At 43.4% G+C, this 16,056-nt stretch overlaps 1 protein-coding gene across 1 annotated transcript in view; it reads right to left on the reverse strand.

Annotated features, from left to right (window-relative positions):
* map3k5 (mitogen-activated protein kinase kinase kinase 5) overlaps positions 1-15,490 on the reverse strand; it is a 64,744-nt gene extending 49,254 nt beyond the window's left edge. Inside the window, exon 1 of the mRNA XM_020603880.1 lies at positions 14,476-15,490. Within this exon, the coding sequence (XP_020459536.1) occupies positions 14,476-14,899 (424 nt within the window). The 5' untranslated portion in view covers positions 14,900-15,490. The remainder of the gene's footprint in view (positions 1-14,475) is intronic.
* Positions 15,491-16,056: the final 566 nt, after the last annotated feature.

Raw genomic sequence — 16,056 nt, forward strand, 5'->3', positions numbered from 1 at the left:
GAATATCTGCACTCTGCCAAGCGGCTAAACCCCAGGCAGGCTAGGTGGGCTCTGTTTTTTAACCGGTTTGATTTCTCTCTCTCTTTCCACCCAGGTCACCATAATGGGAAGGCAGATGCCCTTTCCCGCCTGCATAACCGGGAGGACAAGGACACAGAAACAGTATACATACTGCCCCAGTCTGCCCGTGTAGGCGCTGCTCTTTTTAGCATTAAGCAAGACGTCATCAAGGCCCAGGGGTCAGAACCAGGTCCTTCGACCTGTCCGACCAACCGCCTGTTCGTTCCAGTGGTCTTGTGCACCAAGGTGTTGCAGTGGTGTCACGCCTCCAAGATCGCCTGTCATCCTGGGGTAGCACGAACCTGTTACCTCGTGCAAAGGAGGTTTTGGTGGCCCACCATAAAGAACGATGTCCGGGAGTTCGTGGCCGCATGCCCATGTAAACCGGTAGGGCTGTTACGCCCTCTCCTCATTCCCATGAGACCCTGGACCCACCTCTCTGTGGATTTTGTAACCGGCCTTCCCACATCACGAGGTAATACTACCATCCTCACTATTGTGGACAGGTTTTCTAAGATGGTACACTTCGTACCACTACCTAAATTACCCTCAGCTAAGGACACAGCCCAACTCCTCATCCTACATGTGTTCCGGTTGCATGGTCTCCCCAGGGATGTGGTGTCAGACAGGGGACCCCAGTTTGTGGCCCGTTTCTAGACGGAGTTTTGTCTGTTCCTGGGCATCTATGTTAGTCTCTCCTCAGGTTCCCATCCGCAGACCAACGGGCAGACTGAAAGGCTCAATCAACAACTGGAAACTGGCCTGCGTCTCTTGTGCCACCGGGACCCAAACCTATGGGCTGATAACGTGGCCTGGGTGGAATATTCCCACAACTCTCTGCCTTCAGCCGCTACTGGTATGTCCCCTTTTGAGTGTGTGTATGGATACTCCCCCCCCTTATTTCCCAGTTTGGACCCAGAGGTCCAGGTGCCGTCTGCATCTGCCTTGGTCGCTGTCACCGAGCCTGGAGAAGAGCCCACCTAGTCTTGCTCCATTCAGTCCAGGCATACGAGAAATGGGCCAACTTACACCGGTCCCGAGCACCTGTCTACCAGCCCGGCCAGAAGGTCTGGTTGTCAGTCCGTGACTTACCCCTTAAAACCGAATGTCACAAGTTAGCCCCTAGGTTCATAGGGCCATTCCCCATCTCCAAGGTGATTAACCCTGCAGCGGTCTGCCTCCGTCTGCCCCCCTCTCTTCGAGTACACCCAACGTTTCACATATCCCGGGTCAAGCCTGTTCGGTCCAGTTCCTTGGCTCCTCCTCCGGTGCCTTCGCCTCCTGCTCGCTTCGTTGCTGGGGGTCCGGCCTACACGGTCCGGCGTCTCCTGCGGTCACGGAAGCGTGGTCGGGGGATCCAATACCTGGTGGACTGGGAGGGGGACGGTCCCGCGGAACGGTCCTGGGTACCCTCCTGCCATATCTTGGATCCGTCCCTTATTCGGGACTTCCATAGGGCTCATCCGGACCAGCCTGGCGGTTGTCGTGAGTCTGCCACTTACATTACTTTCACCTGCTCCCGATAGTTTGCACCTGTTCGCACCGTAATATAAGCAGCCTTCACCCTCCTATCCCTGCCAGATTGTTCTAGACTCTAGCTCTGACTCTCCAGCATCCATACCTTGCCTGACTCTGTTTCTGCTTTTATTTTTACGTTACTTCCTGTTTTTGTTTTTCACCTCTGTTTCGGTCACTTTATGTTCACTAATCACTTACGTTAGTTTCACCTGCTCCCGATAGTTTGCACCTGTTCGCACTGTAATATAAGCAGCCTTCACCCTCCTATCCCTGCCAGATTGTTCTAGACTCTAGCTCTGACTCTCCAGCATTCATACCTTGCCTGACTCTGTTTCTGACCTTGGATTGTTTGTTTTGACCACCGTTTATTGCCTATGTCCTTCCAGTGTCTGATTGCCTGCAGTGTACCGACCTTCTGAGCTTCCCCTGGACCTCTTGAGTTTTGAATCCCCTGGCTACACCTGTTTACCGGCACTGACTTTGGACTGTCTATTCGACCTGATTGTTATACCTGGACTGTGTATTGGTTGCCTAGTTATCACAAGTAAAAACCTTTTCGTTCAATCAGTTCGTCTGGTTTTATAATTGAGTCCACCACTAACACCATTTGACGTCCTTATACGCCAAATCTGACACCTGTGCTCTGAGCCAAATGACACTCACTGTGTAACATTATTCAAATGCAAAAAAAGAACTGGGAGTTGAAGGACCCCCTCACCAAAGCTGAAGACATTAAAGCTTCTAACACCATCTGTCCCTTGGAATAAATCACTCTGAGCGACTGTGTAAACACTCACAATCTAAATGCACAATTATCACCAAGCCGCCAGTTTATTTCAGCGGCTCTGTGGCTGCATGCCAACACAGCTCTGCAGAAGAAAGCCTATCAGAGGCAGGCTGGTTGTAGCAGTGGAGGGCTTTTGTCAGTGATGAGAGGCCACGCAGCTCCTCATGTTCATCATCAGCCGATGCAAATTCAACCAGGAAGCAGGTACTTGTTGGTGGCTTCATCGACCCCTTCTTCCACATATGCCTTGCTAAAACAGCTTAACATTTCCATTATGCCAACTAGGCAGAGGGTGGATGTAAGAGATTTTAGGCTCTGTGACTCAGTGCAGTGATGCCAAATTTCCAGAGGGTTTTGTTCTCTGGATGAGCAGCCAGCATCTTCACATCAGGAAGCCTGCTCTCTGACGGAGTGAAAGGTAGGTTTCACTCTCTGACGTGTAAAGCGGAGCAGGGAAGTACACCTTAATCCTCACTTGGGCTGACTGCTGCTTAACAACTACCTGTTACATCCATATCTGTGACACACATCTATCAGTGATATCACCACACTCTAAAGTCCTACACTGGAAAGACAATGACAGCAGGTCTATTTTGTTGGACTAACAAGATAAATACTTTGCATGCCAACCATCATAATCTTGAACAAACACAGAATAAAATGTTGTTTCACTTCTTCGGTGCTCTTATTTTATGCACACAAGGTGCAAATGACTTCCAACATCCAGACAGCACAGGTCGTCTGATGAATAAAAGATTAGCTTGTCTCATTTCTCTGCCAGCAGGAGACGACCCCATCAATATTACATCTGAATGAGATTTTAATGCAAACGAGCCATTAAAAGCCAACAGCGTAATACACAGCTGTATTTTCAAACAAAAAAAGCTGGAGTTGCGCTTTTCAAGTGACTTGGGTGGTAATTTTGCATTTCTCTGCTCTACAGGAATATGTCTCAGCTGAGGAAAATGTCTGCCGTTTATCATAGGGCAGGGCTATTATAGCTGATGAATAAGGAACACACAGGAACACTGTGCACATTTGAAAAAGGGGCATGACACGAGTGAGTTTTGTTCTGCTGAGTGAGTCCAGAGAAGAGCTCAGACATTTGGTTAATAGAATGTGAACAACAATAAACAACGTCAGACCTCTGACTCTTGAAACGTGCTTATTCTTCATTATCTCAACAGGATTTTCAGCTTTTAACTACAGTGAAACATTTTTGACTTTAAAGCCCAGGAGCAGATGTAGTGCAAGAAATATTTAGACAGTTGAAGGAGGCCAGCATAATGAATTAAATCCATTGTATCTCCTCATACATATAACAAACATTGCATGTTGTTGCTGGGTTGATTCATACTAAACCACAATAAACTATGAAGAGAGCATTATAAATCCCTATAAAATCCTACAGGATTTAGTGGAGACCTTTATTTTGAAGGATACAAGGTAACACCATAAGCCCTTTATTTGATGTTTTGTGTATATTATAGGAGTACACATGGTTTGGACTTCTCATGCATTTTCTTTGCTCTGTATTCTTTCAGTCTTTCTGGTCTATAGAATGCTTTGTTTGTCCAAAATTAAGGGCAGCTGGCCTTCAATAAAGTTCCAAAAGACACTGGCAGGACGTGTGGTTTTTGTTTATAACAACTCAGGTTTCCACTAATTTCAGCTACATTTACTCTGAACATAATCCTCATAAATATTTCAGTGACAAAGCGAGGAAACGCTACACAGTTCAAATAAAGCGCTCTAGACAAGATGTGAATATATGCTAATAAAATGTCACACTTCTCCAGTGATGAAGTGGTAAATCCAGAATGTGTTTTGTGTTCCGACAGTCGCTTCATGAAAGGCTTCTCGCCACATTAAGGACACACAAATGGGAAACATCAAACAGACAGACTATGATTCAACCGCAGGGCATCTGAATGTTCCTGGAGAGCATTCAGATGCCGTGATTGCTTACCAATGCAAAGGCAGATCTGAATGCATGCCAGTGTAACAGCAGACAAGCCAGCATAGTGTTGACAGAAGGCTATGTAAAGTAAGCAGAGTAACTTGAATCACCCAGTCACCTTTTTAACAGGCACTGTAACCTGATCACATGTTCATGTCTTTGTGATTACGTCACATCAATAGTAAACCCAAGTCTATCTGCACCAGGGAGAGATAAGAGAAACTGAGAAAAAAGAATGAGCAGAGAGAACATGCAGAGAGAGGCCCTGACAATCCTGCTACACCTCCTACCTGGACCTGCTACTGTTGACCAACACTAAATTGATTCCCTCGCCCACTGCACAAAGCAGAGGAGGAAAAATTATTCAATATTCTAACACTGTTTGGTTTCCATCAGCCTGTTGCTGCAGGTTCCTTGGGCCCAGCGGTGCCTCTGAGGAGGAGGGCACCATGGGTGATGAGTAGCTTGAAGTGTGGAGAGCTGCATGAAGTCACAGGGGATTATTCTGGTGCCTTTAAAGAGTACTCTCCTGAGTCCCTCCACCAGTTCCACATGCTTTTTGGAGAGGGTGGGGGGCCTGTTCAAAATTATATTCACAGCAGAATCTAAATGGCGCTGGAGACTGTTCAAGTGGGTATGGGTAATTTCAACAACTCAGTGTCTTTCACGCCTGTGCTCTGAGCCAAATGGAAAGCACAGATTTAGACACAAAGAAATCTATTTTAATATGTGGGCTGTTGAGGAATGTAAGCAGTTGCTCCCAACAGCCTTCAGCTATAAGCAACACTGAGACAGTTTGCATAGGTAACATTATGCATGCCAAAAGCTATTTATAATGTTTGCAAAAGCATAATACAAAACAACTGAACTCAAGGTTCACTTGCTTTTGTCCCAGGGCTTTTGAGCATGTCCAGTCACCTTCAGGCTAGGCCCACAGCCCAAGATGACACTCTTTAATGGCCTGCCTGACCAACAGCCCAAAATGCAACGATATTAAATTGACAATGATTTAAAAAGAAAACCCACCTTCCAGAGGGCAGTACTTCAAAACAGCCATGCAGGTGCAAAAGCTGTCTTTAAAAATGCACTAAGCCTTGGTTCCGATGGCTATGCTGCATAAATCCCCCAACTTCTTTTTAATGTTTCCAAATGATTTGAATGATTTTATATCCAGAAGATGATGTGTAAGCAAATGTGTGCAACAAAGGAGCCAAACACAAAATCCAGACGTATTAGAGGAATCATTAATGATATCCTTACATAATCAAGCCAAATGCCCATAATGGGATCACCTTGGTAACATGCTGCATATATGTTGTTAAAAACAATGACATCATTCAAAAATGTCACATATCCAAGTATCATATGAGTGGCAGTCATTTCTTGTTTTACTTTGCTCACAATTACTTGATTGTTTTCCATGTAATATTTTCCAAAACACCACTATGGAGCATCATCCAGCAGGGCAAGAGAGTAGCACAGTGTTTGTGTGTGTAGGTATGTGCCCTTACTTTGGCCTAACTCATATTCATTTATTTATGAAAATGTCACTACATAGCAACGCTCAGAGCACCGCCACATCAGAGACAGCACTGTTTACACTGGTCACCGAAGGAGCAGCTGTGTAGCCCTGTAGATTTATTATGCTTGATTCTGAGTGTGTTGGAACACGATGGATACGGTGAGTATATAAAGCACTTGTTACAATCGGTCACGTAAAAACGCTATATAAGATGCTTTATCGATGGAGTCTCAGTGAATAAATAATGCAAGTGAAATGATCGGTGTTGTTGCAGTTGAGGTTGTTTCCCCTTATCTCTGATGGAGAAGGATGGTATGCAGCAGGTGTTAGTGGAGCAGAGTGCAGGGGCAGGACTTCCCTGGAGCTCAGCCTACTCCCAGGACACAAAGAGACAGTGGAAATAGTGTCTCCAAGCTCCACTGGAAACCATTTCACACACTCACCAAGTCAACACAATGTCCAAATTCTCTGCCAAATTTCCACGAGTAGCAGAGCATGCTTGTTGTGTTCCTGTGTGTTGTGGCAGCTGCCTGATGATTATCTCTTGTACTTGTGCTAAAGATGATGCTACACTGCTGTCAGGTTGAAGGGACATGTGGGATTAAAGAGCTACAGAATTTAGAGTATGTCCACAAGGGTGTGCATGGAGCCTATAAAATGTACGACTGTTTACGTACAGACAAATGTGTGAACATCTGTACATTAGTGTATAAATTGTATATTACTGTCTGTGACATGGATGGGGACCATATCCTCTCATTATCATGTCACTTGTGTGTTCGAGAGTGTGCCAGTAGAGCATGAGAAAGAATTTACAGCATCCACACAAAAATAGGGACCCACCAAGGATATGTTGCTCCATAGCACCCCTAGTGGTGCACAAATCCCTACATTACCTTTAATCAGAATCAGAATCAGCTTTATTGGCCAGGTGCGTTGGACACACAAGGAATTTGACTCTGATATATCGGCTCTCAATGTGTATGTACATGGCCAACCAATATAAGGCTGAGAACAGAAGTAAAGAAGTAATGTGCAATCAAGCAAAGGAATGTGCATTAGGAATAAAAAGTACTATATACACACAGTCTGGATTCGACGGATCGATATGTACAAGGTATATATTTACAGGTATTGCACTGAGGGTTATTGTCCAGTCATAAGTCTGATTTTATAAAGAACAGAAGTCATGTCGTCACATCCAGTTAGCTTCTGTTTCACCAGCTTCAGTGACTCTATGCACTCTCTCATTTAGCATTTTTCATTGGTCATTGTAAGAAGACTAAATATGTTCCTCTGGATTTTTTTTCCCATTCCAAGACAAGCCACCAATCACTACAACACTTAATACTGAAAGTTGAAACCTTTGTGGTTTAACAAGGTAAATTATTTAATTATTTAGTGTTTTTAGCACTGGAAAAACTGCAGTTCCCATGATCGCTTTGCAGCATGGTGGACTTTGGCAGTTCAAGTTGCACAATATTAACTGTGTTTTTGATTTCGGTCACACCTTTCTCAACTTTTTAAGTTGTAAAAAAAAAAAAAAAAAGTAAGAAGATGTGTAATAGTTAAAGCCATCTCTCAACTTGGGAACTCAGTTCAAATCTTGTCAGTGCCAACTGCTTCTTCAGCACACTTTCAGTAAATAAAGGAACAAGTAAAACAAACCACTAGAAATGTTCTCATGGGGGCCTGGGACAAAACAAACATCTTGACGCACATGTGACAACTGAAAGGCAGAGTGGAAATCATCTAGAGAATTGGTCAAACATCTATAATTATTTCAAATCAGGTTCAGCTATATGGGAGGCAAAAGGCCACACAGCCAACAGAGGCATTCGTCCAAAAACACAACCCAGGGAATGGAAGAAAAGCACCAAACCAGTCTTTCAACTGAGCATTTCTGTCTACAAATACATCTCTCCCAGAGGACTACATAGGAATTACAAGACAATGGTTATTCAGTACTTCAGATGCCCTGCCCAGCAGAGAGATTAATGCTCCCTTTATTCTCAGTGTGCTCAAAAGGAACAACCCTAAAAACGTCATATTGCAGGAACTGAGACCAACCTGCCAGTTGCACCACTCTCCTGGCAAACTGGTCCTTTGTATGTCTGCTCCACTGTGTCGCCTGTTCACACACACACATACACACAGATTTTACAATCGGCAATGCCACAGCCCCAAGGGAGAAAATAGCTGAGAACAGAATGTGAATTCATCCGAGTCTGACAAACACGCTGAGAGAAACCCTTGCTGTTGTGCCGGTTGCCCCAGCTCGCCGACTTGATTTACTTCCTGTTTGCTATTTCAGTTAAACTGAATTCAGTGAAACAAGAGAGATTTGATTTTATGCCAAGTAAACAATGTTTCAAGCTTATCTAAGTTACTACATGTGATAGGATTGAGGAACAGCTGTACCTGTTTGCAAATTATAGTGAATAACCACATTAGAGTACTAGTTTGATGAATACATTACCATGATTTACAGTAACCTTCCTAAAATAACCAGAGTTAACTTATGCTGTAAAATGAAACCACTTCCAGACATAAACTTTTCTCTCTTTCCCACAGCCACTCATGCAAACACAGCTTTGCAACCACTTCACTCTGTGATCTTTACGGTGCATGTGCAGCATCAAAACACTGAAACAAGCCAAAGTCAAAACCAGCAGGCTGCATGTGAGAAGAGCCACTGTTAAGGCAGATGAGTAACACATCTCTGTTAACTGGAACCTGGTTACAGTCTTATTAGACACTGTCAAGTGCATGAAGTGTGAAGACTGTGAATGCTTTTTGTACTTAGCATTGTGTTTTACATGTCTGTAGGAGGAGAACACAAAATGCAGTACCAGCTGTTCCAGCAGACATGGAGCTGTGCACCTCACAGAGATATTGGTATCCCTGCATCTCCTATGAAAGTTTCTATGATTGGAACAAAATGCATCTTTGGGGTATGTAAGGCCATTCAGCACTTACCATCACACTAACACTGATATGACTCAGTTCTTTCTCAACCTCCACTGGTTTCTAAAGACTCCTGCTGCCTTTCACCTCAGATGAACCCCCGATAAGCCTTAAATGGGAGCTTTTATACACGTTTCTCCACCTCCTGTCGTTTTTCTATGGCACACCTAAGAGATGCAGCCTAGGGTTTATACTTCCCTTACTATATGACATATTCTGCATTTAAGAATACCCTCATCTGTTTGAAGAAATACTACATATAGGGACAGTGGGAACTGCTGTTATGCTTGCACAACATGCTAAGATCTCAAAGCAAAAACCTGAAGTGAGATTACAGAAAGCCTATGTGTTTTACCACTGATGAATTTCCACTATAAAATGAATTCCACAACAATAATAAATGAAGAAGTGGATGTCCCCTTCAAATTTTGAGTCTACACCACACTTCCTGTTGAGAAATATCTGCATGTGTCAGCTTCACCAACATGCACTTGTGGTTTTGTCTGCAGCCTATTGAACCTCTCCTACTGAGGTGATGTCATTTTTCTCCAGATGCCAGTGAGCGGTCTCTGGGCTAATCCCTTCTGACCTTGTGCTCTCTAACCTCTGTTAGGCAGCCAAGCAAAGTAAACAGGAGAGAGGATAAACAACTCAGCAGAGGGACAGCTGATGGGATTTCAGAGTAGTTCAGCTTCCCCGCCAGGAACCTGAGTGTACAATTTTACGCTGGTGAATCCTGAGACGTTTTCCACGAGAAGCTGCTGATGCCCGGCTGTGTTGACACTGGATGTAGCAGACCACTGCCTATAGGGCACGGACAACTGTGCCTTTAGATGCTATGTGTTAAACTGAAGCCATATCTTTATAGACACATTAGAAAGTATTACCCTGCATCAAATTTAATATACAGAAACTGGTAGAGAGAATCTTCTGAAAATTTCACTAGCCAATTATATACGTCTGCCAGACGTAATTCAGGAAAGTTAACTGAGCACCATGCATTTTTCAGTCAGAAGGCACAATCACATTAACTTTAAACTTTTCTAAATTTCTGCAGAAAAATCATTTCATTTGAATTGCCTTGATCTGTACCTACTTGCAGAATGACTTCTTTGCAGATTTTTTACACTGACCTTGAATTTGAACAAGCACTGACACTACTGAATTCTACTCTAGTTCTAGCCCCAGCTGTGACTCTCATGTATTACACACACTCGAGTCACAGAAACTTGCTGACTGTTTTAACCTCGTACCGTCATTTCATAACACCCCAATTCTGAAGGTATTTCCTGACTTGTCATAAACTCTTCTAACAATGCGGAATCAAAAATAATCCGGTCCATTCCAGGAAAAATATAATTTTAATCAGTTTCTTGGCCATGTCTATTCTTCTCATATAAACAAAGACAGTGACAGGAAACGATGTCCTCACTCTGGCTTTGTGTGAAAGTGGCTTGAGAGGCTATGTCATTTCCTGTCACCGTCTTTTCTGAAAAAGAAATTCTTACCCAAGAAACTGACAAAATCCTGGCAACTCTAATTCCACTGATCTCTGATTTGTAAAGTGTAAAGTGAATATCTTTTTGGTTGTCATCTGTTGGTTGCACAAAATTATCAATTTAAAATCATTATATTTAAAAAAGTTTCATCCTTAGCCATGTTCAACAGGGAAAAAACATGTCTTCTTTGCTTTTGCCACAAATATTAATTTCAGTTCTAGGGTTCAAACCTGTTCAAACTGGCTTCACTGATAGAATTTTAATTGTTGACACTTAGAAATAATAGAGAAAACATTGCGTTTAGCAGGTAACATGCTCTCAAAATCCTTTCTAACATGTTACTGATTCACCTCTCAGCCTTCTCAGTATTCGATGAAAGTAAAATCACAAGTGGACAGCCTGAATACAGTATATGAGTTGTATCTGTGTTGCTGGGAAAGCATTGAGTGGTGAAATTGAGCTCTCAACACAAAACAAAAGGTGAGCAAACACTCAGACTCAGGCAAAGCTGCTTTCGAACCAAGGATTGTTCGAAAACCCATTGTGCTCCCTGCAAATTGCACATAATGATCAACTAGACAGAAAAAGCTCTGCATGCCACAGCTATGACCTAACACCCAGCCCTGCTGATACAGGTTTAACAGCACAAGTCCAAACAACCGATCCTTTATAAATATCAATGTCAAAAATGTGGTATGAAACTGGATATTTCAGGTCATTATGTCTCACGAAGAAACTCTGAACATTAGTAACATCTCATCATGAATTATTTAATATTACAGGAAAGCATTATCTGAAAGCGTTTAGAGTGGCACCAGCACGTCACTGTGCAGCAGTAAGATTTGACATTTTGTTATCATTCCTTAATTCACTCTGGCATTCTAACATTTTGTGAGCTGGTTTGTGCTCAGAAGAGGGGTTATCTTTACCTAGCCTATCCCCGACTGATATCTCAGTCCTTATGCTGCTGTTTGCAGCTGATACAGAAGGTGGCTCAGAGCACTTAGCTTTGCAATTATCATGTCAACTGAAGCTACATGTCATTTGAAACATACTGACCAATGTCAACTTAGAATGTCAGTGTGCACTGCAAGTGACAGAGCCAATCAATCCGAGCCTCTGAGCTTCCTTGATTCTGAGAACCAAATCCCCCCTGACTCTGTCGCAAGTACAAGATGGGTCAAGGAAAAACATTCTCTAAAACCTGGAGACAGGCCTGCTAAAACACCTCTGAGCGCGTGTTCTGGATGCCATCAGTACACAGTGTAGAGCTGTTATTTAGGTCCAGTGGTCTCAGCTAGCTGTGACTTAGTTATTAGGATACTTTTAATTGTTTGGATTCTGGAACTAGTATCATTAGATTACATCACATTAACCTATCCTACAAAGACTGTTGATCAGCCTGGTTGGAAAACTGTCATTTATGAGAGCAAAACCAGATCAGTGAAATGTTTTTTTTTTTTGACATAATCTGAGATGTGGACTCTGATCAACAGGAGTTTCTCCCCTTTTCAATTCACAATTATAAGGTTTTATTCAATAGGAGCACTCTGGCCTTGTTCAAACGGTAACTATCGCTCACTATGACCTTTGCTCAGCCACTTTGGGATTGTTCACTTTAGCCTAAAAATGTCATAATAATGAGTCAGACTGCATCAGGTCAAATGACGGGGTGAACCAGCAGCTACCATAGTTGTTTCTTAGTGCATCAATCTTAGCTGCTGCTTTTTTTGTCTGCTCCACTGGAAGCAACTGCTGCAGCCAAAATGAATTATCAGCAGGAGGAGAAAGAGTGCCCATTTTTTTACTAATCATTGTGAATTCAGACGTCTTTAAAGGCTCCTGTGCAACGTGTCATTTTGGAATACCACAGATAAAGGTTCGCAAATGTGAAAGTAACATGGTGAAATCTTTGGTCACCAAACCAACACAGTGTTCCTGGATTCCACCAACAGCTGGCAACAAAGACCCTGACAAATGTTTAGGACCAAATAGCCACAGTGTGACTGCTGCTACAAAATCACATCCTCATCCAACTAACCAACTAGAACACAGCGTGCTGCGAGTGAGACAGACTGAGCAACAAGTTGAAACTACAGCCGATCAATATGACTCTCAGAACGGACATTTCAAATCTGACTGCAGGAACAGAGCCTGTGATCAACAGCTGTGCTTTAATGAAGAAAAAACCCTTTGTCCTTACTGTTGGCAAAGGTTTGTCTTTACATTTTCCCCAGAAATTTCTGTAGTATCACAGCCTGAAGGCATGACAATCAGCCACTCCCTTCCCTCAGTCAAATGTCCTCTTTGTCCATGATATCATGTCAAGAGGACAAGTAAAAATAGTTAGCAGCCATTTCTTGTTGTATTTTAATCTGGCATATCATGTTTCCAAATGAACAGGGATGCACAAGCTTTCAGTTTGACTCTGAGCTAATGTTTAAAGCCACACACTTGTACAGGAAGAGGATGAAGCAGTGTGTGTTTGAGCAGATACAGTGTGTTTCTGGGAAAGTGCTGCTGCCCTCCCATGTGAATTATGAGAAAATTCCACAGCAGTATAGAGGAAAACAACTGAACAAAACAGAAGAGAGCCTGATGTGTTTGTACCACTAATAATGCAATGTTATGACAGGCTGAACTGTCGGTATGCCCTTACTAGGAAGGCCTTATATGGTGCGGTTTCTGTAAAATATGAACATTTAAAATTAGAAACCTAATATGAGATTATTTCAGCTCTACCTGAATGATATTTAAATTTGGTTTCATTTTACTTTCACCATATCTTTTGCTGACATTTCAAATAAGGAGCACAAATAATCAACACGACATCCTCAGCAAAAACATCATTTTTAAAAATGTACTTCTCATTGTGCACTGCTGTTATCATGCGTGTTACATCCCAGTCGGCATCACTGGTAATTTATAGGTTAAAGAAGGTCTAAGCATCTTGGTTAAAAGTGGACTCATTGAATGGAAACGTGACTTTTACTTTACATTTTCTAATAAGTTGTCCACTGTAGAGAGTTTGGCTGTTACTACATGATGGTTAAATAGAAAGTCAACAACTCTTGACCTCTTATTAATGATTTAACTAAAGTCTGATCGCAACCCGGCAACTCCAAAGTTCTTTGTATTGTCTTACAACTGATCTGTAGTAGTAAATTACATGTTAACATTTATTAATGAGCCACTGATTGCAGATTATAAACTGTTTATAAATGGTAACTGATGAGTAGTGCCCAACTATCCATTGCTTCAACAAGATTTCAGTGGCTTTATTTTTAGTGTAATGCATAAATAACTGCTGAATTACAATCATTAAAATGCTGCTGAAACAAAAGCTACACGTAACAGGAAAAAAAGGAAATTCATGTTTATTTATTTACTGTATGCAAAGTATGGGTTGCTACCTACAGTTTGATACAGTGACCCCCATGAAGTTTGATTATGTGTCCAGGCATTTGTTGAGGTGTTGTTCTTAAAGGAGCGTTTTGGTTTTTAGCAGCAGTCACATGCATCTGTGCTAATTCAAACACGCTGCTGCTTCTGGCTCCTAAACAGACTGTACATCACAGCTGCTGTGAAATCTTCTTTTCAAAGAGTTTTTTTTTTTCATTACTTATTATGCACCTGGACATTTCCAGTAGGATTAGTAGTCCACTGCACATACAGATTGAAAATGAGTGTTATGTTATGATATGTGCTTTCAGTCTGAGGGTTCAAGTTTATTTCTCCACAGATTCCAGTGGAAAGTCCAGCCTCGTGGATCAACCCATGACACTCTGGCACAATACTGGAGGCTCACAATGGAAGGCAGGAAACTGTGTGTGTGTGTGTGTGTGGGGGGGGGGAATTAAACAATCACAAATGTTGCTCATTGGCTCAATAACTTTGTTCAGTGCATTGTGGAAATAGCTGTGATCTGCAGGCACCAGCCCTGACATGCAGAGTTGTGTGTCGTGTTTAGAGACAACCTGTCCTGCAATCATTATGGGGCGCATTAAGGCACTATTTAGGACCAAGACACATAAAGAATGTGTTATCACTGATAAAATGCTCATCCTGTCAGCCATTTGTACTGAATTTCACTACCTGGAGACAATTTTGGAAGTTTTTTTTTAGTGGGTAGGGTTTTAGAGGCTTCCACCACTCGACTCACCTGCGTTGTAGAAGCGGTCCAGCACCGTGGTCTCCCCAAAGTCCAGTTTACTAAAGTTCACGGTGTCCAGCTTGCTGCCCACCGTGTCGCAGGCGTCTTTCAGACATTGCAGAGCCATGTTCTCTGTGTTACTCTGCTGGCCCGCCTCTATGTTCACCACATAGGCCACTGTCACCGGTCTGCTTTTGGACGACTTCCCGGTGGACAGCAAGCCTCCGCCGTCCATCGTGCACCTTTCGGTATTCGGGCTGTGCCCCCCGCTGCCGACCATCGAGTCCTGCCAGAAAGTCCCGGCTGCGGGGATCCCGGATTCGCCGCTACCCCCAAAGCCGCTGCTGGTGCCTTCACCGCTGCGTCTCTCTCTGCCGGGATAAGCTGCAAAGCAAGGCACTGGTAACGATATGGCATCCTGGTCTAAACTCATCTTGTTTCAAGTGTCACTCGCTGTCTTAAAGTGTGGCTTGTGATGAGCGGCTTCTCCACCAGTCCTCCATGGAGAACCTGCGTTACGCACGGCGGTTTCCCATGGAGCCTCTGCACAGGTACGACGTGCAACCTCGCTCCGTTTCAACACAGGTACACAGTATGGTACATGCAGAGGTGCAGCTCCACGTCATGCTGCATGTTTGCAGTCGATTGCACGCTTAGACAAACACCAGGTAACGCTGATGAACACCGATTGATTGGAGTCACGACACTGTTCCGAGAAGAAAAACACCAGAGGAAAAGCCACCACATCCGCGCATTCCTTCCCTGTTCTCACAACAAATACACCTTCTTCCCAAAGTTGAGCAACAGGGCCGATGTCAGAGCAGCAACAACACAGGAATCAGAAATACCACACTGAGTCCAAATTGAGCGCAGAATGTCGGTACAACAACTTGTCATTTCTCACGAGAGAAAGTACGCCGTGCACGCGTCGAGAGAGCTTTCATGTGCAGACAGACCCAGCCCATTTTCCACTGTTATCATCCAGTCCAAACACACGCACTGGGCGGAGAGAAGACAGTGAGACTCTGCTGGGCGGAGACAGGATGACCATATGTGGAGTCGTGTAATTTCAGGAAAGGAGCAGTTCACTGAAAACAAGAACTCTCTCTCAGCAATATTTCATTTGCAACGGCGAGACTTCCTTTCGTCCAGGCAATAAAAATGATAGGTCACCAGTTTATCAGCTGATATGACTTATTCGGAAATTGAAAGACATTAATCTCCTAAAGGACCGCAGCATGTTCGGGTCTGTGCGCTGGAAGCATTTCATAATGTTGCAAACTAACTGCATTACCTCATCCATTAATCTTGTGTGATTCAAATGAATGACAAAGTAAATTTGCACTGTGACAGTGACACAGTTGTGAAAGGTTTGAGGCAACAGGTTGAGCTGCCATCCAGGACACAAAAGCAAGACTGGGAGATCTGGCTTTGACTAACGTTAGAATTCGCTTCACGCCGACCTGATTTAAGCAGTTCAGGTAGAAAGCGCAGCTCTGTTTTACCTCGCCACCTGTTGTAGCTGGTAGTTTGTTCCTTTTCTGTCATGAGGAGGGCCTCTTGTGGCAAGAATTTGATATCGCAGGTCAG

Source organism: Monopterus albus, unplaced genomic scaffold (assembly GCF_001952655.1).
Source record: "Monopterus albus unplaced genomic scaffold, M_albus_1.0 scaffold63.1, whole genome shotgun sequence".
NCBI lineage: Eukaryota > Metazoa > Chordata > Actinopteri > Synbranchiformes > Synbranchidae > Monopterus > Monopterus albus.